The 25,233-nt window shown below is 24.0% G+C and overlaps 6 protein-coding genes across 11 annotated transcripts; 2 read left to right on the top strand and 4 right to left on the bottom strand.

The window, feature by feature from the left end:
- Positions 1-255: 255 nt before the first annotated feature.
- On the bottom strand, positions 256-2,546 carry LOC107995642 (dynein axonemal assembly factor 3). The gene is made up of 6 exons (XM_017053316.3): positions 1,864-2,546; positions 1,560-1,749; positions 1,276-1,446; positions 1,006-1,188; positions 687-918; positions 256-574 (listed from the first exon to the last, which is right to left on the bottom strand). Exons 1-6 carry the CDS (start codon positions 2,108-2,110, stop codon positions 278-280), a joined length of 1,320 nt encoding a protein of 439 aa, XP_016908805.1. The 5' UTR covers positions 2,111-2,546; the 3' UTR covers positions 256-277.
- A 138-nt stretch (positions 2,547-2,684) lies between these two features.
- On the bottom strand, positions 2,685-6,862 carry LOC107993060 (histone deacetylase complex subunit SAP130-A). 4 transcript variants are annotated; one of them, XM_028664434.2, is made up of 10 exons: positions 6,699-6,862; positions 5,984-6,304; positions 5,623-5,867; positions 5,088-5,439; positions 4,816-5,010; positions 4,299-4,728; positions 4,087-4,224; positions 3,472-3,912; positions 3,158-3,351; positions 2,685-3,066 (listed from the first exon to the last, which is right to left on the bottom strand). In XM_028664434.2, exons 1-10 carry the CDS (start codon positions 6,780-6,782, stop codon positions 2,818-2,820), a joined length of 2,649 nt encoding a protein of 882 aa, XP_028520235.1. In that variant the 5' UTR covers positions 6,783-6,862; the 3' UTR covers positions 2,685-2,817. The 4 variants fall into 4 exon arrangements, with proteins under 4 accessions (XP_028520235.1, XP_016904743.1, XP_016904742.1 ...); XM_017049254.3 differs by having other exon boundaries at positions 5,984-6,293; positions 6,633-6,860; XM_017049253.3 differs by having other exon boundaries at positions 5,984-6,293; positions 6,699-6,857.
- A 2,507-nt stretch (positions 6,863-9,369) lies between these two features.
- Positions 9,370-12,086, bottom strand: LOC107992789 (myotubularin-related protein 9). Its single transcript, XM_017048856.2, has 7 exons — positions 11,931-12,086; positions 11,680-11,845; positions 11,312-11,598; positions 11,095-11,198; positions 10,644-10,948; positions 10,235-10,558; positions 9,370-10,110 (listed from the first exon to the last, which is right to left on the bottom strand). The coding sequence occupies exons 1-7, from the start codon at positions 12,084-12,086 to the stop codon at positions 9,710-9,712; spliced, it is 1,743 nt and encodes a 580-aa protein (XP_016904345.1). The 3' UTR covers positions 9,370-9,709.
- Positions 12,087-12,922: 836 nt separating this feature from the next.
- Positions 12,923-18,422, top strand: LOC107992769 (MYND-type zinc finger-containing chromatin reader Zmynd8). Of its 3 annotated transcripts, none has more exons than XM_062079307.1 (8): positions 12,923-13,064; positions 13,180-13,436; positions 14,011-14,469; positions 14,663-14,981; positions 15,058-15,238; positions 15,311-17,263; positions 17,353-17,645; positions 18,293-18,422. In XM_062079307.1, the coding sequence occupies exons 3-8, from the start codon at positions 14,042-14,044 to the stop codon at positions 18,419-18,421; spliced, it is 3,303 nt and encodes a 1,100-aa protein (XP_061935291.1). In that variant the 5' UTR covers positions 12,923-13,064; positions 13,180-13,436; positions 14,011-14,041; the 3' UTR covers position 18,422. The 3 variants fall into 3 exon arrangements, with proteins under 3 accessions (XP_061935291.1, XP_061935292.1, XP_061935293.1); XM_062079308.1 differs by having other exon boundaries at positions 13,180-13,280; XM_062079309.1 differs by having other exon boundaries at positions 13,180-13,276.
- A 1,671-nt stretch (positions 18,423-20,093) lies between these two features.
- LOC107993817 (small ribosomal subunit protein eS8) lies at positions 20,094-22,034 on the bottom strand. The gene is made up of 5 exons (XM_017050469.3): positions 21,918-22,034; positions 21,423-21,553; positions 20,824-21,075; positions 20,599-20,728; positions 20,094-20,370 (listed from the first exon to the last, which is right to left on the bottom strand). The coding sequence occupies exons 1-5, from the start codon at positions 21,919-21,921 to the stop codon at positions 20,261-20,263; spliced, it is 627 nt and encodes a 208-aa protein (XP_016905958.1). The 5' UTR covers positions 21,922-22,034; the 3' UTR covers positions 20,094-20,260.
- A 307-nt stretch (positions 22,035-22,341) lies between these two features.
- LOC107993684 (N-alpha-acetyltransferase 30) lies at positions 22,342-25,179 on the top strand. Its single transcript, XM_017050226.3, has 3 exons — positions 22,342-22,877; positions 23,001-23,179; positions 23,433-25,179. Exons 1-3 carry the CDS (start codon positions 22,613-22,615, stop codon positions 23,748-23,750), a joined length of 762 nt encoding a protein of 253 aa, XP_016905715.1. The 5' UTR covers positions 22,342-22,612; the 3' UTR covers positions 23,751-25,179.
- The last annotated feature ends 54 nt before the right edge of the window (positions 25,180-25,233 follow it).

Genomic DNA, 25,233 nt, shown 5'->3' on the forward strand with positions numbered 1-25,233 from the left:
GAAATGATGAAATTTATATTAGTAATGGTTATTGTATTAATATTACTTTATTAAATATTAATTTTTCTTTAAATTATATATTTATATTTTAAATGGGAAATTATTAATTTATTATATTTAATTGTACAATATGTAAGATACATGTAAAAATATATACATACATATATATATATATAATATAATATAAATACTATGAAATATATATTTATAATAAAATCTGATTAATTATATTAAAAATATTTATTAAGACAAAAATTAATGTAACTTAAATTATTGTTTATTTACAAAATTTAGCAACATAATGTTCTTTAGCATTTATATCATTAATTTCGTGTAATCCATTTTGTTGTGCCATACTTTTTAATTCATTTACAAAATTTTGTAGATGTTCATTTCGTAATTCTACTAAATACTTTTGCAATTCCACTAACATGATTCCTTTTTTTTTAAGTAATGGTACAAGATTGGGCAATTGTTTCACCATATTATGAGCTATCCAGATGAAATCAAATCTATTAACATATTCTATTTTGTGTTTAGAAGTTTGTAAAAATGTAACAGGGTGAAAAATTATCTGAAAATGCAATGTAAATTATAATTAATATGTATGCTTATTAAATTCAAAATTTTATGTAATATTTATGTATAATATTTATATGTAATAATCTATAAATAAAATTTTTTACTTTATGATTTTCAATATTTATCCAAGATATATTATTCTTTTTATATTTATTTCTTCCTATTTCCCATGATTCTTGTTCCATTTCTTTATTAGGAGTTTCAATTACTAATGTACCATTTAGTATAGATGGATCTCTATGTGATGCAATAAATTCTTCACATATTGATTCTTGATTCCTAATTTCATATATAGATCTCATAATTTCTCGTTCAGCTATATCAGTTGCTCTATTCCTATTATTATATTGTTATTATTTTCAATTATTATACTGTTTTATTAAAACTATATAAAAATTATAAAATTCAGAATTAATATCTTACATATGATTATCTTTCTTTTCTTCTAAAATCCAAGTGAAGAAAGGACCATTTGTAATGTCTCCTAAATAAGTATAATGTATAAATCCAGGTCCATATTGTATTATATTGCTTAATAATGTTGGATTACTTCTAACAGGTTCACCTTCTAACCAAGTGAATGCAATTCCATTATTTCTCCAGAATCTGATGATTAGAATGAGATAGTTAAATAATAAAAATATATTAATATGATAAAATTTCATAAATATTTTAAAATTAATAAATATATACCTATATTCCTGTAATGTTAAGTTAGAAATACCTCTAGATTTTAAAATCATATGATAATCCCAATCAAAAACACCTTCTCGATAATCATATCTTGTTTTCAAAGATCTTCTAATTCTCTGATCCCAATACTCAACAATAGGAACATTTTCGCATGTTGCACGTTCCCAAAATCTTATAATATATATATATATATATATATATACAATTACAAATATAAATTTATAGAATAGACATTTGTAAAATATGAAAATAATTTAAATTTTTTATTTTTTATATAAACTTACTTAAAAATTGCTTCTAAATGATCTCTATCTTTATGCTTAAATTGTTCCAAATTTAACCAAGGACAATTTATTGTATTTATTGGTATATTTGATAGTTGATTAGAGGACTTTATTAAATATTTAGCTGTTGCAGGTCTTATTAGTGTATTTCCAAATATTTCTAAATAATATCGAGTTGCCTCTTGTAATCCTTTTATATTTCATTTTTTTTTACATTGTTTGTTTATATAAAAACAGACAAAAAAAATAATTTATTTACTATAAAAGCAACTACAGCATATAATTTAAAAATAGATATACGTACCAAGATTTGTTTCTAAACAAGTATTTAATAAAAGAATAGATCTAGCCACTTGTTCTAATGTTGATTCAATTACATTATATATGATAATGCGATCATTATATAAATAAGATGATGCTAATGTCTTCAAAATATGTCTTGCATCACTAGCTCCTACAATTAATACTTCAAGACATTTATCTTGATAATTAGTTTCATGTTTATTAATTTCGAATTGTATATCTAATGCAGGACTGAATCCCCACCACATAATTATTATTTTTATATTACATTAAATTCAAATTATAGACTTTAAAATATTCCAATAATTAAATGAATAATAACATTAACGTTGTTAAATATAGATTTTAAGATATATTATTTCCATGGTAACATTGATTTATATATATCAGTTTCTAATATATGACAAAACAATTTCACAATATTATATCTCATATTTCATAAAATAATTATTGATTTATCTTTATTATTCTTTATAACTGTATATTTAATTATTTACTCGTTATATCAAAATTTGTTGAAAATAAACATACATGCGTATGATTATAAAATATATATATACATATACATATATATATCAAAATTTGTTGAAAATAAACATACATGCGTATGATTATAAAATATATATATACATATATATATATATATATATATATATATATATGTATATAACGTATATAATATGTATATAATATATATATGTATATACGTGCGCATATATCCAAATGTACGTATAAACAAAAAAAAGAATGTTTTATATTAAAATTAAAAATCATAAATTTATATAATAAAATTATAAACATGAGAGTGATAATTATGTCATAGACTTATAAAACCATTTATTTTGTTCCTATAATATAGATTCTGTGACACAGATAAAAATAACGCCCTCTCAAACCTTGCTCATGCAAGGATGTTTTATAAACATATTCACGTTAATTCAATACGCACAATAACTCATTTATCTCGTTTCTTTTGAGCACGTTTATTGCCGCATCGTTGTAAAATATCTGTAATAGGTCCTTTATGTTGAAATATTGCAATAAGTTGCGTGCGTGCTTCTGTCATTCCTTCACTAATTAAGCTACTACGTTGCATATTTCCTTTAATCAATTCATTTACACGTTCAAGACCGTCATCTTGTCTATTCCTGACATTTTGCTGTGATTCAAGTATAGTTAATGTTGTTTTTAATTTTTCATGAACCTATATGAAATTTTATTTTATGTTAATTTTATATTATACTTTAAACATTTATTATTATAGAAATATATATTTTACATTAATCTATATTTACTTGTTTCTCAAGATCTGCAATATCTTCCATTTGTGCTGTAAGATGATACACTTTCCAGCCATTTAATTTCTGTAATACATGTTTCTGTTGAGCTATTTCTGCAACTGTAGGTCGTCTTTCTTCACGAGGTCTAACTTCACTTGGTCTTCTATAATGATGAAGTCTACTACCCCATCTGTTCTTCCAAGAAGGTCCTAATATTGAAAATGATTTTCTGTTAATATATTTATTATTTCTGTTAATATATATATTTATATATTTTCTGTATATTTATAATGATTTTTTTATAATAATGATCTATTTTTTTCACAAACCTAATAAACTAGGTGTAGGCCGTGTTCGTATTGTAACTGTTGGTTGCTGTATAGGAGATTTAATAACATCGCATTGTATGTTTGAAGTTTGTCTTTTTTCTGATAATTTTTCTTTTGATTCTTCTTTATGCTCTTTTTTCATTCTTTCTTCTGTAATAAATTGCATTTCTTCTTCTGTACATCTTGATTCAGTTAATTCTACTGCAGTAAGTTGTTGTTTTCGAGGCTTTTTTCTAGGAGACATTTCCACTGTTGGATTTATTGTAATTCTAGATTGTTCTGGTTCTTCATCAAGTCCAGGTGATGATGTTGCAGAAACTGTAGTAGATCCTGAACTCTGACAACCTCCACCATCTTGATCTCCTCTTGGTGAACATGGTGGGCTAGATGTTGTAACAGGAGGTAAAGATGCAAGTACAGGAACTAAATTTTTTGCCGCATCTAAAAATTTAAAATTATTTTATTAATTTTTTTCAGTAAATATATAAAATAATAAAGAAATAAAAAAGAATAAAAATACAAGATTATAATAAAGATTTTATATAATGTATATTTTATATATTTTATATAAATTATATATAATCATTTATATTATTTAATTTTCTCATTTCATACTTTTAATAGGTGAATTATCATGATCTCTTTTTCTAAGTATACTTGGTCGAGGAGATGCATTTGTTTTAGTATGAGGTTCATCATATCCAGGTTCAACAAGTAATCTCACTGGAGTTTGACGGTACTGAGTATATGTTCCTGCACAATATCATAAAGTAAAATTTTGTTCAAAAGCTATTCATATTAATAATCAATAGAAATTGTGAGTTTACCTGTGGGTTCAAAGGAATAATAAGTTGCAGTATGTGGTGGATGTAAATATTGTCCTTGTGCCGATTGAGAAGGCGTTGTATTTGAATTGTTATTTGTATTACTGGTAGAAGAAACACGAAATCCAGATTGTTGAGTGGGCTTGATTTGTATAGTTTGTCCAATATTTTGTGCCTGTACTGTTTTAGCAGGTGCTGATGTAACTCTTGTAGGTGCTAAAGGTAAAGGATGCAAAGACATTCCAGTAATTCTAGCAACAGTAGTTGATGAAGGCTGTGATATTCTTGTTGTATTTGATGTACTTGCTGTTGTAGCAACTATACGTGATACTGCATTAAGATTTGATAAAGAAGTTACTGTTTGAACAACACGTGGTATTGTTTGTGATTGTGGCTGCTGTTGTTGCTGTTGCTGCTGCTGCTGCTGTTGTATCTATTATATGGTCAATTCTAATCAATATTCAAAGCACTAAATATTTTTTACACTATAATAAGTGTGATAATATATTTGTGTACCTACTTGTTGAGAAGGAATTACAATTCGACTAACAGTTCCAGTAGATGGAGAAGCAACAGTGTTTATTGATAATTGTCTTCCAACTGTTGGCTGAACAGTCACTGAAGCTGAAGCAGTTACTCTATTTACAGTTCCAACTACAGGTGCTGATACAGCTATACGATTTACAATACCTGTAGTACTCAAAGGCCTGTTTGACTGATTAAATTTTATTTATTTTATCAATATTTTTTTTAATATAATTTAATTAGTTAATTATAAAATATAATAATTACTTGAATAGTTTGAGTTGAAGATCTACCAGGTTGTGTAGTTTGTGATATATTTGATATCTGAGGAGCAGATGGTCTACTTTGTGTAACCGGTAATCTTGTAATACTATTATTTGCTTGAAGAACTGGTGCTATTAATCTGGATGGAGTACCAGGAACTCCAGTAACCATTGTGGCTTGTACAGATCTTCCTTGACCTGTAGGTGTAATTAAACGAGGCTGTTGATTGGTATATACTGTTGATGGTGGCCTTGAAATTCGATTAACTGGAGGTGTTGAATGCCTTTGTGGTTGCGCATATACAACTGATGTTGTTTTAGGTTGCCATTGTGGATTTGAAATGGCTGTATTTATTCTAAAATATGCAAAAAATAATATGATATAGATTTCTATTTATTAAATGCTTAAAAAAACTTTATTTACTTGCTATATTTATAAAAATATTTAATGTTTAATTATATAAATAAAAGATAAAAAATTCAAATTTTTATAAGATTATATATATATATATCTTTTGAATATAATATAATATATATACCCTGGTCTTGTAGTAGGTATAGTTTGTCCTGTATTTGCTCTAACAATTGGAGTAGCCACTGTTGATCTTGGAGCAGAAATATTAGCAACTGCAGCTGGACCACGAGGCACATGATAAGTTGCCGGCATATTTGATACTTGCTGTGTTTGTTGTAATAATTGCTGAGCCTGTGGTTGGTTTTGACGTTCTACTGTACTTAACATACCTGGTGAGATTATCCTTACTGTAGAGCCCACTGAACATATCTATGAAAATGTAATCAATATTTTTTAAAATTTTTTATATTTTATATTAATTTTATTATACAAATTTTATAATAAATAATATATTTAAATATCAAATATAAAAAAATCATTTTTACCGTTGTAGTTATTTTGTTTGTTTCTGAAGTTGAAGTGGTACCAGATGGAACTACAGGTTTCATTACAGGTAATTTTGAATTTGTATCCATTGACATTGATTTTCCAACAAGATTAGTTGATGTTCCAACTGATCCTACTATAGTCTGTGTTGATTGAATATTCTGTATATTACTTTGAACAACACTTTGTGCATTTTGTATACTTTGCATAGTAGTTAAATTCTGAGCTATGCTTTGTACAGTTGTTTCTGGTAGATGTTTATCACCGCTGCTCTCGACTGAATTTAATGTTGTATTCATGTCTATATTTCTAAAAATTGTCTTTTTTAATAAGATATATTATAGTAATATATATATAAATAAAAAAATCTATGTTATATAAAAATTAATTAATCTTTAGATTTTATATTTTTATGCTATATCATTATGCTTTACCTTTCGAACTTCGTAGAAGTTAAAAGGGTTATTATGTGAAAACTGGTCAATATTATAAAAAAATTCCTAATTTTTTATATGAATTTAAAGATTATTTAATTTTGTAATTACTTCAAAACAAATAATCTAATAACAATAAAAAGAATAGCAATGTGATAATTGTTATAAAATTAGTAAATAAAATAATATTTTATATTATAAAAGATCAACGTACTTTTTTGTCTTTGAAATTGACAATAATCAGTATTTTTTAGGAATACTATGACAAAAATATGTATACCTTTATAAAAACATAACGCGGTAAAACCATTACCGACTTATTTAAACATGCATATATGACATTTTCAAAATATTTTTGTTTCATTGATGTTTCTTGAAAAAAAACATTTTACACTCTAAACAGCAGTTTTCTTATCACTACAGAAGTTTATAGCGCCTAATATAAGTACAATACAGTGTAGGTAAATTGTTATTAGACAAATAAATGTTCTATGTATTTACTATATTCTCTATTTCATAGGAACATTTCATTTAGTTAAATAAATATAAATGGAAATAAATACATTATTATAAAATTTAAATAAATAATAGAATTAAAAATTTTTGAAAATTTTATACATAGATTAATGCAATATAATTTAATATAATAATTTAATATAAATATATTGTAATACAAATTTATTTTAAAAATAAGAAATAATATTTTTGAAACTCATTTACTAGACTAAAACTAGTAATTTTTATTATAAATTTGGTTAAATTGCAATAATAATAAAATGAATTATGTTGATTATTTATTAAGCTTTTTTTTAATTTAAATACGCATTCAATATTCTCTGTTTATGTTGGTATTATATATTTTTAAAAAACTTTGATTTATAAACGTAAATAATTTCTAACCATATTTTTGTAACTAATATAATAATTAACTTGAGTAGATATCTTTTTAATGAACTATTATTCAAAATTATTATTATTATATTGTGTATAAAAAATTTTTTGCTTTTCAATATAAATTTATTCTATTACATATCATTTTATTATACATATATACATATAAAAATTCAAAATATTAAAAAAGTAACTAGAAATCAGAATGTATAAGATAATGAAATAAATATTATAAGATAATTCTACAAAAAAAATATCATTCAATATGATTTCATTTTTTGAATTATAATTATTCTTTAAACAATGATTAAAATATTTTTATATAATTGATATAGTTTTATATTTTGAATTTCATAAAATAATATTATTTATAATATAATTTGTTCAAAAATGAATTATTATAATTTCAAATTTCAAAAAAATTTTAATTTATATTAAAGAATTCTTGATATTAGATTAAAAAAATTTTTGTTTATAAATTGTACAAAAAAATATAATATGATTTTCTAGTATTTTTGACTTTTGTTAATATTTATATATATATATATAAATATATAAATATAAGTATATACAAATAAATAAATAAATAAATACGTATATATATATATATATATATATATTATATATATAATACATATATATAAGAAAGAGATAATGATTATAGAAATATATATATATAGAATACTGTATATTATATATACTGATTTTTCATTGTAATTTTTTTAATATTATATAATATTTTTATAGTATTATATATAAATAAATAAATATATATATATATATATATATATATATATATATATATATATATATATATATATATATATTTATTTATTCATTATTATATATAATATATATATTTAAAAAAATATACAAAAATGTAATTTTAATGATAACTTATAATCTATATCTATATATCTATATAAATTATGAAATTAAATAAAATAGATTATTCACACAAAGTTAACATCTTTGGTATATGATTTCGATGCAGCCAAGATCCCTTTCCCACTTAAGGGCCTTACTTGTAACATAAGAGGAGTAGGGAGACGCACCAATCCGGGCCCGTTTACTTTTATTCCCCTACCCGCAACTTCTGCAATTCCATTTTCAAACGCATCATTCCTTCACATTCTGTCTCGTGATTCCGTTGTTGGTTTAGATCGTGCATTTCCTTTCTCATCGTATTTTCATTACATCTTTGCGTACATAATATACGTTTCATCAAGTTTAAACCTCACAAATCAAAGGATTTGTTCGATGGCCTTGGATGGGTTTGAATTCAGTCCACGTTTTTTATTTTTATTCGTGACTAGATCCACACTCATCCAAGGAAATCGAGCTCATGTTCAAAAACGATCTTCAAGAAACCTGTTTGTTGGATTTTAACGTTTTTTTAATAGTTTTGTGTATTATTATAATCAGTTTATATAAATTAATGAAGTAAACAAGAGAAAAGAAAAGTTAGTTGTTAATATTAGATGAACATGTATTACCGTAAGTAATATATGAAAGAAATGAAACTATTTTTATATAATTTTATGTTTGGATAAATTTATATATGCTTATATATTCTGTATATTCTTATTATAAAATTACATTTTTATATAAATTTTGTAGAAGATTAAAAGAACGAGAAAAAAAAATATATAAGAGATATATATTCGAATTCCACACTAATGACCATAGAATTTCTTTCAGTTTCTTTGTGTATGAACACCTGCCATATTCCCCTCCAGTGATCTCCCTCTTTTCATTGGTAGTAATAATCCTGCCGCCCTTAACCCTCCCCTCCAGTTTTGTTCATCTTTGTCTATCTATCTTTTCCTTCTCGTATTTCAATCGTCCTTCCTGAGTAACGGTAAAAACTTGTCTTTACCCTCTTTCTCCCTACACTTAAAGATTATTTTATTTTTAAATATAAAATTCGAAAATAAAATTAGTAACATAATTTTTTATAATTTATGTTATTTTTTTATGTAATTAAATTTCTTTTTCTATCTTTTTCTTTTGTTAAGATTTATATACGAATTGTGAATGAAAATAAAATAAGATTACAATTACATTGTATAAATAAAAATGATAGATAATTGTTTTTTCTACTTTAAATACATACATCATATACATATTATAACAGATTATTTAAAAATAAATAATATGAATAAACAATGTATATCAATGTGTGTGCTACTTATATTTACATTATTATATTATTACAAAAGTGATTTTTAATCTAAAAATCTTGAGAATATATGTAACGAAAAAAAATTCTGAAATTGTAATAAAAATTTTTGGTAAATTTTTATATACATATAAATTTTATATTATAAATAAGAAATGATTAATATTGCATATTATATAAAACGAATTTTTTCCTTTTTGCGATATCTACGATCTGCATCAGATATTTTGAGATTCTAGGCTTAATTGTGCTATACAGGTATGTTCATCTTGATTCTCTTCTTCATAACATATATCAGGATTCGAACGCATTTCTTCTATTGCTCGTTTTATTTGAATTTGTAATTGACTAGCAACTTTCCGTACTGCTGTATGATTTTGTTTTATTTGTTTTATACACGATAGTAAATTTTTCCATGGAGCGACATTTGTATGACCAAGATAAAGTTCTTTCCACAATTGTATACTAATAGGTGCAACACTAGGCCAAATAACACTCGAATTTCTTTCATATAAAGGATTTAACCATTTTTCCAATATATCTGGTTGATTTATGTATGACCATAAACTACATGTTCGTTCAGATAATCGAAGTCTAACTCTCTCTGCTTCTGAATCACCTAAAATCATAATATATAAATATTTTGTAATTAATGTAAATATTAACATAAATTATAGGAATAGTATTATATATGGTATTATATATGGTATATATAATAGTATTATATATTAGTATATATATACCTAAAAATGTTCCATAATTGGAATAATATGCATGATTATACAATTCAATTAACAATTGTACTGTATATTCAAAACTAAATTGAAATTGATAATGAAGTTGATAAAGACAGTCAAGGAAAAGAAGAAAAGTTGGGGCATGTGTTGAGCTTTGTGAATTTGATGGATGATATGGTCCATGACGTGTGCGACTGAAAAATTGATGACCAGCTTGTATCCATTCACGTTCGATTAAAGCTTGAAGACCACGTATCGTTCTACAGTCAGGATTTAATATTGTCTGTGCTAAACTGGTTACTACTAAAGTAGAATCTCTGCCAGTACTTCCTAATCAACATATAACATAATAGTCTTTATTTAATGATATTATAATTAATATAATTTTTTTTTAATTATTTTATAGATTATATACCATGAACCAACACAGCTGCAACTTCTTGATGAAGACACTGAGCAGTTACACAAGCAGCATTTAAAGCACTTTGTACAGCAGATAACCATCCACTATTATCAAGTCTTGAAATCCACTGGGAAGTAGAACATGTTATATCATTACAAGCCTCTATTAATTTAAAAAAACTATCTGCTAAATCATGCGACCGTGGAATTGCTTTATGTACTTTCCGCCACTGCGGATAAGCAGCATCCATTTCTGTACCACCACCTTTAGCTCTGGAACTTTGAGCTTGTGCAATAGACCTTGTATCTATTATATAACTATTAACAAATTTTGCATTAATAATATTGTTTAGATTGCAGAAATATAATTTTCTATTGTTAAACATTAAAATTAATATAAAATCATAGTTTAAAATTTCTAAGACTAATTAAAATATAAATTTAAATATATATATTATATTTACCCACGTCTTCCTGGACCTAAGACTGCATTTAATAATCTTTCATCTTCTTTGCATCTTTTACCATTAGTACCACACATTGGTTGACTGCTTCTTAACAAAATACTCTATAATATTCATTATATAAATGTAAATTAGTAATTATTTATATAGATGTATAATATAAATATATTTTTAATATATTATTATTCATTGTTTTGTATAATAAAAAATAGCATACTCCTCCTTCATGCCTGTAACATAACACTGGAAATCTTCCACCATCTCTAAAATTAGCAGATGATATTATTAATTTATCTTCTATGTGACATGGTATTATAACAGCAGAAGGATAAGAATTGCAAACTTTGTAGTCTTTATTTAAATAACTAATACGCCATTCATCTGCATAAGTAGTTAATAATCTGGACCATTCTGATACAGGAGTAAATGCAGTCCATCCATCTTCTAATATACTATTATTAGTTATTTGTGGTCTATTAAAAAAGGGATATTGTAAAGTTTGTTCTGTAATAAACAGAAAAGTAAAAATTAATATGAGATGTACATAAATGCACTTAAAAATTAAAATAAAATTATATATTTCACCTTGCGACATTAACATCTCTATAGATAATACAACATTTGTTAAATCTTCTGTTGAATTAATATCTAATTGAAGAATATGAAAATCTTTACATTTTAAAATAATGCTACCACCTGGACTTTGAGTATTCAATTTTTTCTCTATAAGATCAATATTTCGGTACAATAGCTAAAAACAAAACATTGAAAAAACATAGAATATAAATTCATAAACAACAAATAATGATTAAAATAATTTTTGTGATAAATTGTACCCAGAGTTCTCGACCATCACTTTGCCGTGAAGACCAAAGAAGATGGTGACTACTAATACACAGTCTTCCATCTATGCTTTTGCCATTTTCATCACTTTTATCTATTAATGCAACATTATCGACTTTCGGAATTAATATTAAGTCACTAAGTTCCATTTCGTGTCAAACTAATCTTAAATATTTTGATTGAACGCTGTTGATAAATTTAAAAACAAGTATAAATTTATTTTAATAATTCTACATAACCTAGAGCTTTTATCTATACATCAATCATCAAATGGAAAAATTTTATTTGACAATTTATAATTATAATCATAAATTTATAATTAGATTTAAAATGTATAAAAAAATTTTATAAGATTTTAAAAAATGTTTATATTTTATACGTTAATATTTTAGTATATATTAAAAAAATTAATCATTAATCGTTGCACTTCTGTTTATTTTTCTTATGCTTTATATATGCTCTACCATATATTTATTACATACACAGTAAACTTTCTTTTTCTTACATGATAATTATAAACTTATCACGTCTTGCATTAAAACTCTCATAGAGGGAAGCACATGATCATATGTTCGTATAATTCATTACGCAGCATAACCTAGCATAAAAATGAAGAAACATTTTATATTGTGATTTAATGTTTATTCAGTGTATTTGTGCAGAAATATGGTGCGATTAAATATTAAACTGTTTCAAAATGTTATTGCACTATATTTTGATTATCATATATTATATATTTGGCGAATGCTAAATACATTAGGTATATTTAAACGTGTTTTAAGAAAGCTGTAACAAATTAATGATAAATGTCATCTTGCAAGAATATTATTTTAGTAATGTTTCAAAGAATTTGATTTTATTAAATCATGATAGAAAACAATCTACATAAAAGTAAATAAAATTAAAATATTTGATTATATTAAACTTGAATGGTTTGTAAGGGCGGTTTTTTCTTAACGAAAAGAAAGAACAGAATTTATCTCTATCAAATAAATATTCAAGAAATGTACATGTATATACATAATAATTGAATAAACAAAATAATGGAAGAAATATCGTTTGTACATATTATAAAGTATACATATTTGAACATATATGTGTATAATGAAATCCGCGTATGGCTATAGGTATGTATTAAATTATTAAATGTAATACTGAGTTTTAATATTAAAAATATAAAAAAGTTGACAAACGATGCTTATAATAATCTGTAAATTTCAAATATCACGTGGTTTTTTATAGTTAACTACAAATATTACCGAAGGATGGAGACACTAGTAGTAAGAAGCCTCGTATATTGGAGGGGGAAAGAATGTTCATGCTTTTGATGCAATGTCGTGTTAGTAAGTGATATATTTCGCTTATCCATGTTGTTTGGGATTTATATTGAAAGTGATTTATTTGATTTGTTGAACACATTTTGAAAGCTACAGAGATTATTGAGAAAAAGACATCCTTATTAATTTTATTTCCAGATTCTTATCTGAATTCTATAGATGGTAATTGTTTTGTCTATTCACATTATAGTATTGGATATAATTTAAAACCCCTATATTCAGTTTACTGTTATTGTATGTTCTATCATATTATTGTTAATCAATATATAATATAACAACAATATTATTATAAATAATATTATATCTGTTGCTCTTAATTAATATAAACTATTTAATAAAAGTATTTCATATATTAACTACAAAAATAAATATCGTCAAAAATCTTTAAAAAAATTTATGTTTCATAGTCTTAATATAGCAATTAAAATATTTTTTATTGAAATAATCATAAAAAAAACTGATAAATATTTTTTTTATAAACAAAGCTTATTTTATTTAATGTTCTTTTATTTACTCTATTTTATTTCTTGAAATTTTTGAGACTTTTTTTTTGTATTAACATAATCTTATCTATTATATTTTTGTTTTATATATTTTTTAATATTATATATTGTATTTAATTAAATAATAATTTAATTTAATATATTTTCTTTGAACATATAAATAACATTTTACATCTATATATAAATTTTTAATTATAATATATATATATTTTTTTAATATTATTTTTAAATAGATATGCAACTAAATGCATGCAATGAGTCAAAATGACATCAATAGAGGCACAAAAAAGTTTTACAAATTCTTTAAATTTACAAAGTTCAGTTATATCTGAATCACAAAAAGAAAACTCACAATTGACAAATGTTCAAGAAGAACAAAATATTGATATTGCTAATAAAGAAACAAGTAAAGATACTATTATAGACATAAAAAATGATATTAAAGATACACTGCACATTAAAAATTGTGATCAAAAGAAATATGAAAATGAAGAAGATGTAATTATTTTAGAAAATAATAAGAAAGATATTAAATGTAACATAAATAAAATAGAACATGGACAGAACAGCGAAAAGTTGGATATTATTTCTTTTGCTTCTGAAAATGATTCTAAAATAATTAAAACTGAAAATACAAAAGAAGTTACAAGTAAAAGTGGAAATAATTTAAAAAGAACACGACGAAGTATTACGTAAGTATAGACAATGTTTATTTGTAATTTATATTTAATTTCAAATAATTTTTTATTTAATTTCATTTAAAAATGAATTTTTATAAAAACTCATTACAAATTGATGTAAAGTATTAAGATTCTCTATCAGATTAATAATATTCTAAATAATAATAATAAAATAATAAACTAAGAAATTAATTTCATTTTTTAGTACTCAAGAAGCAGATGTACTTTTAGAAGAAAATAATTCAAGAACTAAACGAAAGAAAAAAAATACAAATGATAGATTTTGTTGGCGATGTCATAAAGAATCAGTAGAAGCACATTGTAGTGCATGTCCTAGATCATGGCATCGCAAATGTATAGGAATGCAACAATCAATTATTCAAAATTGGATATGTGGAGAATGTGCAGCAATTTTACGAGCGGAAAATGCAGAAACACGTTCTACAGCTATGGCACAATTATCTGTTGATCAATTATGTTTATTATTAAAACATGTTGTTGAAAGAATGAGAGAATATCCTGGTGTATGTACTATTTTCTTATTCATATTAGTTTATTTTATTATTTTTTTAAAATTGAATTCAAATTTTCTGATTATAGTCAGAACCATTTTGGAAACCAGTAGAACTTTCTGAAGCTCCAAATTATCTAGATTATGTGGTAAAACCAATGGATTTAAGTCTTTTAGAATCGAATGTTCGAGCTAAATTATACGGTAGTACAGATGCATTTATGGCTGATGCTAAATGGATTCAACATAACTGTATTGTATTTAATACATGTATGTACATAATAAATATATATTGATATTAAATTAATAAGAAAAATTAATTCTATATAAATCAAATTATAGGTGGTGGTGTATACACTGATACATCTAAATTAACAAATGCTGCAAAACAAATTATTAAATTAGCACGTCAAGAAGTATCAGAAATTGAAGCATGTCCTGATTGTTATGCTCATGGAAGAAATTTGCCAAGACCACAACCAGCATGGTTTATTGAACCATGTCGTCGTCCTCATCCGCTAGTTTGGGCTAAATTGAAAGGTTTTCCATTTTGGCCTGCAAAAGCTATGCCTCGAATGAATTCTCAAGGTTTTGTAGATGTTCGATTTTTTGGTGAACATGATCGAGCATGGGTTTCTCCACGAGATCTATATTTATATTCAGAAGATCCACCTGTCCCATTACCAAGAAAAAGAAAATTAGATATGGAGGAATGTGTTAGAGAAATTACTCGTCATTGTCGAAAATTAGAGCTTGTATTTGGTGAATTCAAATTTGCACCCCCTAAAGTACAATATAATCCGCATGATCCAATGCAAATAAAATTAATGTTACCAAATTATGATCCTCTCAATTCTAGTAATTGCATATCTCCGCAACACTTGATTCCTAAGAAAACACCTTTTCTTAAAAAGCGAGTTCATGTTAAAATGAAATCGCAAAATGATTTAGAGAAGATAGACAATTCTGATACTGAAAATAAAATATCAAATGAATTTAACTCCGCTAATAAAGGAAGCAAAATTGAAAGTAGACCGTCTAAAATAGTAGAATCTGATAATTTCCATGAAACTGAAACCATTGCTGTTACAAGCAACAATTTAAACGAATCAATGGACAGAGAAAGTAAAGAAGACGTGCAAGTAGGCAAAAATACATTAACAAAATTGGATGTGGTCGCAAAAGAAGATATGAAACCAAGTACAAGTAAAACTAGTAAAAATGAAATAAATAATGGAAATACAGCAAAAGATGACACAAATGGACCAAATTTTATGTTGAAACAAAACTCTGAAAATGAAATAAATGATAATAAAAGATCTTTGGAAAATTTATTAAAACAAGAAATAGTAACTTCAAAAAAACATACAGTGAAAGATATTCAAATATCCAAAAAGGAATTCATTTCTAAAATGAATGTTAATAAAGAAGATGCTAGTCAAAATTTAAATTCACAAAAGAATAATTTTAAAAATACTAAAAACATAGAAAAAGTTTATAAACCAAAGACAAGAATAGTTGATAAAATGAACGCCGAGAAAGCTTTAAGATCTACCACAATAGAGCAAAGTCAAAAATTAAATACAACAGGAACGATAGTTAAACAACAAAATGATTCAACAAAATTGAAAGATACCTCTAAAAATCATAGTAACAATTTAACAGAATCAACTATTTCAATACTAAGCAATAAAACACCAATTGATACTGATATTAATGGTGATGTTGACACTTACAAAAAAAATACTACAGATCAATCTGTTGCATTACTTTTCGTTGTAAATGATGGTACATCTAATACTACAAAAAAATCCACTGGTAATTTGATTACCGAAAAAGAGAAAAATTGTGATGTTTCAATTCAAGATCAACAGACTTCGAAAATTTCATTACAACTGTCATATCAACAAACAAAGGAAAGCAAAGCTAGAAAATCATTTCCTAATAAACCTCGTAATTGTCCACAACTCATTCCACGTTCATCGACGAGCACACAATCCAATTCAATAGATTCTATAGTAACTGATTATCAAACTGAAAATCGTATTGAATATCAAATGCTACCACCAGAAGCAGGACCTATCAGTGCTCGTTTGTATCATGGTGCTCAAGATTTAGCCAGAAAACTAGCTAAATTAATGGAAGAGGCATACAAGGAAGCAGCACAAGAAAGTCAAAATTGTGAAAGCCGTATGTCTGAAAATCACCAAGCAACAGTACATTTTTTAAGATTACAAATAGAACGTATGAGATGGCAACATCAACAACAATTAGCAGAATTAAAACATAATACAGGTATATTTTTGTATCTTATCCTTGATTTTATTTTTATATTTTATAAAAATTATATATATGTTTTTTAAATGTTTTTTTTTTTATTTTAGATAGAATATTACGTGAAATGAAAGCAAGTTTGGAAGCTGAAAGATTACGTGCTATTGAGGAAACTCGTAGAGAAGCAGAAGAAGAAAAGCTACGATGTATTGAAGAAATTAAACGTAAACAATGGTGTGCAATGTGTGGTAGAGAAGCATTATTTTACTGCTGTTGGAATACTGCATATTGTGATTATCCTTGCCAACAATCACATTGGCCAATGCATATGAGAACATGTGCTCAAAAACCTTCATTCACTACTATTGTTACCAGTTCTACTGTAAATTCGAATCAGCAGCAGGTGATGCCCAGACTTATGATAAATACACAACATGTAACATCAAACATGTGGAGGGCCTAGAATATATTAATAAGTCTGAAATTAAAACCAGAAGTTTAATAAATTATAAATACTTATTCCCTAAGCTTTATCAATATTGTTGTACTTTTTATTTCATGGCTCTTCACAGTTTGTATTTATATGTAAGTGTTATTGTTAAAATGTTAGAACAAGATAGTACTTTATACATAAATTTTTTGTAATGTAAAAAATACAAATAACAAAATAAAGAATATGTATTCAAGGAGTAATGTCTACTCCAATAATTATTTTATATAAAAACAACCAATTTTAATTTTATATGTATTAATTAAAAATGATCTCATATATATTTGTTGAGTATTTTATATTCTATATTAATTAATATAGAAATTTAAATTAAAATTCAAATACGAATATATATTATTATATATATATAAATATATATATAATGAATATTCTAATTTATACTGAATTTGTTTTTGGATCCTTTATATTTTTGTTACCTTTGTTCCTCATTAATTATTTAGATAATTAAATGTTAGATAAATTTACAATTATGTAACTTTGAATTATTTTTTATTTTTGGTTTTATACAATGCTCCAACAAATTCCTCTATATTTTTCAGAATCATAATATCAAAGTAAACAGCCCTACTAATAGGATGTACGAATTATCACATGATAAACTGAACAAAATATCAACATCTCTAGCTTTGTGTTGTTCTGAAACTGATGGTAATGGAAATTCATCATAGTGTATGTATACCATGTAATGTAATCCAATGTAAAAATTTTTATTAAAAAAAAAAAAAATTAAAAAAACATTTAATTTATTATATATTTTTAGAGAAAAAAAGAAGAGAAAAAGAAAGTAAGAAAATTATTGAAATTTTAAAATAAAATAAATGATATACTTTATTTTATATGAGCATGAAAAATTATTTATTTTTTATTCTTTATAAAAAATTGAAATAAATGAGAAATGTTATAGATAATATAATATAAATTATTTATATTGCAAATTAATAATCATGTTATATTTCCCATTATTTATTTAAAAATATAAAAGATGTTTATTTACAAAGTATTAAAATAATCTTTTTATTATTTATTTTATTTTGAGGTTTTGAAATAATAATTAATGTTTGTTTAAATTGTTTTCTTACTATTTTTTTCATATAATATTATACTTTTTAAAAAACAATTTTATATTTTAAAGCAATACAAACTATTTGTCTTTAAATCTATGCATAGATTTAATTATTTCTTATATTTATACATAATTCTTCTAAATAATTAATTTTGTTCAGATTCAATATGAGCATAATATTGATTTATCAATCATTTTTGAATTTTTACAGCAATTTCTCTGATATAAATTATAAATCTATATATAGATTTAAATCTTTAATCATATTATAAATTATATAAAAGCAAAATGGTATTTAAATAATTAAATAGCTTAATAATTTTTTAAAATGTCATCATTGATGTATAAAATATAGATATATTATATTATATTATATAAATTATATATATTAAAGATTACTACTTCATGTAAATCTAAATCATTACTTATATGTTTATATGTTTAATAGATGAAACCAAACTTCAATCTGTATAATAACAGATATTTATGTATTTTTATCACAAATGTATTGCATATATGTATATAGTACATATAATTATATGTATATAATACATATAAATATTATTTTTATTTATCATAATATATCTTATATATATTTTTATGTCATACATGTATACTTTTTTCTTTCTTCCAAAAAATTCCTTTTTCCTAACTTTCTCAATATTTTTGTGTTTTTCATTTTGGAATATTTATTATAGCAATATAGTTTCATTTATAATATTTCATAGATAGATATCTTTAAACATCAAATTATCGCTGCTATTTTCTTTTTTTTTCTTATTAACAGAATATATTTATTCAAAATCAAGTAAAAAATAATTAGCGAGTGTATGGGAAATTTCATTATAGGCAATTTTTTTTATCGGAAATGCACTTTTTAATGGGACAATTGAGCGAATGTGGACAAATTTAATATAAGTAGCGTTATCTCGTGGATGAATTCTGAAAGCTTTGACTTATTAATAGGAATGTAGAATTTGCGAAGAAGTATTCATACATATCACGGGCAAAGAAATATGCGAAAAGAACATAGGATAAATTAGAGAAACAGCGCTATCTCTTGAGTGCCAAAGATATTATAAAAATGGCAAAAATCTTTAATTCTTATTTTATCTTCGAAAAGAATTTTAACTCAAGAGATGGCGTTGTTTTTATAATTTTTTTCTTATTTCCGTTCTTTTTGTTCATAATATCAAATATCTTTGTATTGAATACATTTTGTATTTCTATTTCTAGTTGCTTTCAGTATTTATCCATAAAATGAACCAACATGTATATAAATTTTTATATGCTATATATATTTCCTACATATTTATTGTCATTTAAATATTTAAAATCTATATATTTTTAAATTTTAGAAAAATCACTTCATCTAAATAAGGATATATCAATACTTATTAAAATTTTTTCATATAGATTTTATTTTCTTCTTGTAGTTACATATTTATTTGGCTTTTTTACTTTTAATTTTTCTCATATAAAATTCAAGTTCTTTTCCTTCAAGTATATAACCATCCGCACGACCGCATTGTCCAGGTCTACTTGATATACAAGCTAAAATTAAAATCAATAAATGTACATATAACATGATTTGATGAATAATTTAATCCATAAAAAAATATATCTAATATTTTTGTTTCGGTATTTTCATTTAAAATTATTATAACTTAGCATTATTTAGTATAAAATACAATTTATATGAAAATTTGAAGTTAAAATAACAAGTTATTAAATTTATATATATTAAAAAATTAATTTATATATTATAAAAATCTTATTCACCAAGAACACGTCCTGTAGCAAATTGTTCTTCAAGAGCAGGTTCAACTTTAGCAAATCGCTGCCTTGCTTTATATTTAGTTTCTGCTTTTTTCGAACGTTTTTTATTTAAAACTTCTTCTTCAGCTTCAGTCTATGTTTTTGAATAATTATTAATTTGTTAGTTATGTTATGTTATATATTATTAATTTATCTATTATACTGAAAATAAAAAACTTATTCACTTACCAGTTTCGCACCTCGTTTACGACCCAATGGTAAAACATAATGACCTTCATACCATTGTCTGAAAGGTGTTGCATCAATAGTGACAATTGCATTCTTTACAAGAGTTTTTGTTCTCACCAATTCATTATTTGATGCATTATAAACTACATCTATAATACGTGTTTTTCTTGTAGTACACTCAGATCCCCATGAAAAATTTCCTGTATCTAAACGAAGTGCTCTATATTTTTTGTTACCACCTCTGGTACGTACCTGATTTATAAGAAAAAAATGAATTTATAAAGATTATGTTTATTTTGTAAAAAAAAATAAATAATATGTAATAATTTTATTCAGTTCGCTGTGGGATATGAGTCAACATAATACTCAGAGTAGGTAAAGTTAGTCATCATGTCATATATAAATATCATTGCATTATTTTCATATAAAAGAATTATATTTTCATACAAAATTACTTAATTTCATATCTTTTAGAATTTTAAAACAAAAACAAATAATATGTACAATAAATATTTATTATATTTTATGACTGAATAGAATTATAATTTATTTATGGTAATAAATAATTTAAAATTTTTATATGAAAAATTGTGTACTACCGTATGAATACGTTGAGGTCCAAGTTTTGTATTTGCAGCTGGTCGACCTAATTCAAATTTTCTCTTTTTACGGATTGGCTTTCTTTTACCACCAGTTGCTCGCCTCTTATGCCAATGATCGCGAGAAATACCTATAATATATAAAAAATACAATTGATATACAATTGTCATTCAATTTCGGTCTAAAATAAAAAAACGTTAAATTTATACATAGTATTTGATAAAATAATATATTGAATAGAAGAAATATAAAATTTAAACAGATTGTAAAGATTATATCGTATTATATCGTAAATAAGAAAAATGTCGAAAACCACCATCGATATATTATAAATTTTTAAACTTTCAATTTGTATATATGAAAATAATATACATCTAAATAGAAAAATTTAATGTTTTTATAGATTCTTAATAATCATTTGATATTAACTTTAATGCCAAAAAAGTTGATTCAAAGCGATAAAAACAAAATTCATATTACATTAAACAACTCACCCATGGTGCTTTAGTCGAAAAGAACCTTAAACTTTTTAATATTAATAGAACTTCTACATACTTCTGATATGTCCAAGAATATAAGCGCCCTCTTACAATTAAAATAGAATATATATTATAATAAAAATCAACATTATTTTATTTGTTTTTATATTATTTTTAAATATATTATTTTCTTAATATAAAAATTTTATATTTGTTTATAACAAGAATAAAATTCTATTTATATTAAAATGATTTTTGTAAAAAATATTATTATAAATATTATATAATCTAAAGTTAAATTATATAAAATTTAATTATATTATTTTATCAATTATATTTATTTATTTTTTATTTAAAATTTAAAAAAATAATAGTAATATAATTCTAAAATTAAAATATGGTTGCTAGTTGCATATTGTTTATGTTTGTCTTCTTAATGATCATTGAAAATTCAATATGGTGTCCATCAGTTGAAGGGCTACGTTGGAATTTTATATTTGAAAATAACATTAACAGCACAAAAATTGTTTAACTCATCATAATTATGAAAATTCGATTAAAAAATTGATATGACATCTAAAAGCTTTAATGTCACAGCAATATATTGTATAAAAACGGAAAAATTATCATCTTTAAAATTCTTTACTCAAATTGTATCTTGTGAATAGAAATTCTGATATTTGAAAAAAAGAAATATCGAAAGAATTAAAATGGAAAAGATAAATGTAGAAAGTGTTACAGATGGAAATGAATCAGAAAATGAACAAAATAGCATTGAAGAAAAGAATGAAAACTCTTTGACAGATATTGCTACGTTAGATATTACATCTCGACTTAGTTTAAAGACAACTGAAATATATGGAGAATCACATAGAAATGGAATATCTCGAGTTAATGGAATTTGTAATTCTCCTGAAAGAATTACTAGTATGACTAATCTTACACAACCTGAAACTACTCAGTTAAATCAACATGGTATAAAAAATTAATCTTTATTGACATCTGTTAATTAAAATTCAATTTTTGTACATTTAAATTTTAATAGCTAAGTGTATCTTTATGAAATCTTTATATTGATTATTTTTTATATATAATTAGGTACATTACCAGGGACATTATCATTGGAAAGTAGAGGTAATGATATAAAGTATGTTAGTTACACAAGTGAATTACAAATGCCTGATATTATGAAGTTAATACAAAAGGACCTAAGTGAACCATATTCTATTTACACATATAGATATTTCATTTATAATTGGCCAAAATTATGTTTTCTGGTATGTATATTATTAAAATAAAATAATAAAATATATATATATTCTTAAAGCATATATTCAAACAATGCTGGAAAAGATGTTTATTTCATAATATTGTGTATCTTCGTATTTATATGATTTTATCTAAGAGATAATCAATATGGTATTAGAAAATATTAAGAAATAGAAAAAATTGTTAGCCAGCTTTGGTCGGATGCCTTTGTCTTGCAGGTGTGTAGAATTTACAGAAAACTCTTGCTTTTTGTTCGTCAAGGCGATGTTTGGTGACGAGTGTGTTGGTGCCATTGTCTGCAAACTGGACATCCATAGAAAAGTCATAAAACGTGGATACATTGCAATGTTAGCTGTCGATGTAAAATATCGAAAGCAAAAGATTGGATCAAACCTGGTAAGAAGAGCGATCCAGGCTATGGTGGAAGATAATGCTGGTGAAGTAGTTTTAGAAACAGAAATTACTAATCGACCAGCATTACGTTTGTACGAGAATCTTGGTTTCGTGCGTGATAAGCGATTATTTCGGTATTACTTAAATGGTGTAGATGCTCTTCGATTGAAATTATGGCTTAGATGAAATTCATCTATATCTTTATATCTTAATAAAGATCTAATTAACTCTAACATGCTGAAGGGATATAACGTCAATGTTCAGTAATATCCAGAAATAATGTAACGTTAATACCAAGGAGATTAATATATATTGTATGCGCAGAAAAACGTTTGTACCTGGAAAAAAGTAATTGGATTATATGGCGCATACGATTTAACGTTATGTTTAACTGGTATATTAATTTAATCAATTTTCCAGTTGAAATATATTATATTATTATGTTGCACTATTACATCATATCATGAATGTACTTTTTAATAATACAAAAACAATAGAATGAATTGATAGATAAATTAGTGATTCTAAATATATAGTTGATTGTTAAGTATCAAAATGTTCCCTTTGGTATTAATGTTTATTGGAATAGTATATGAATGCAGCTTAAAAATATAACAATGAGAAAGAATAACAGGAAAAAAAGATAAAAAATGAGTTTTGAAAGTAATTGATATGTTCTCTTGTGCCTCTTTCATGTTTTTTAAATATGAAATCTGATACAATGCGGTAACAAAGAGATTTGTGAATTTATGATGAAATAAGATGAAGTTTTAAAAAGATTAAGTTAATTCGCTTATAAATAATTAATGTGAATTTTTTAAATTGGTCGAATTTTGTTGTGATTACTGTGATGGAACATGAATCAAATAATAATATTATTTGTTTATTTTAAAAAATATTCAAAATATTTTCGTACATATATGTATTTCTTTTTGTTGTATTGGATAATTCTCTTATTGCATAAGCATTGATTTATTATAAAATGTGTATTATTATAAAATGATACGACAATGAAATATTTTACAAATATTAATTTTAGTATATTATCCAAATATTTGCAATTACATTTAAATATAACAAAGGATATGAATGTATATAAATGAATGCATATACAATAGAATCTCGATTATTGCAACTTTAATCATTGTACGGAAACCACATTCATTCCAATAGTAATGATTCCATAATGAAATGATTTCATATATTATAATAAAAAAATGATTTTATTAATATCATTATAGCGATAATTATTGTATTCATTATACGAATATTGAAATTTGCATGTATTTTGTTGATACATATTTCTATTTTATCACAATTGAGATTCTATTATATATACAACGTATATACGTATATATATATATATATATATATATATATATATATTATATATATATATATATAAACATGAATAAAAAAAATAAAGAAAAAAACATAAAATTTGCTAAATGAAAATATTGTGAAGAAAATATATTTCACGTCAAAATAACATAGAGCAGATTTATTGCTCTCTCTTCTAAATGTTACAGCTTTGTATAAAATAAATGCGAGGCACAGATCGTGACGTAACTATTGAAAATGTAAAAATGTTAATAAAAATACCTAAATGTTTTTAGAGTCGCCTATTATTATTTCCTATAAAAAAATCTTATATAAAAATATTTAATGT

This window comes from Apis cerana, linkage group LG9 (assembly GCF_029169275.1).
Source record: "Apis cerana isolate GH-2021 linkage group LG9, AcerK_1.0, whole genome shotgun sequence".
Classification (NCBI taxonomy): Eukaryota; Metazoa; Arthropoda; class Insecta; order Hymenoptera; family Apidae; genus Apis; species Apis cerana.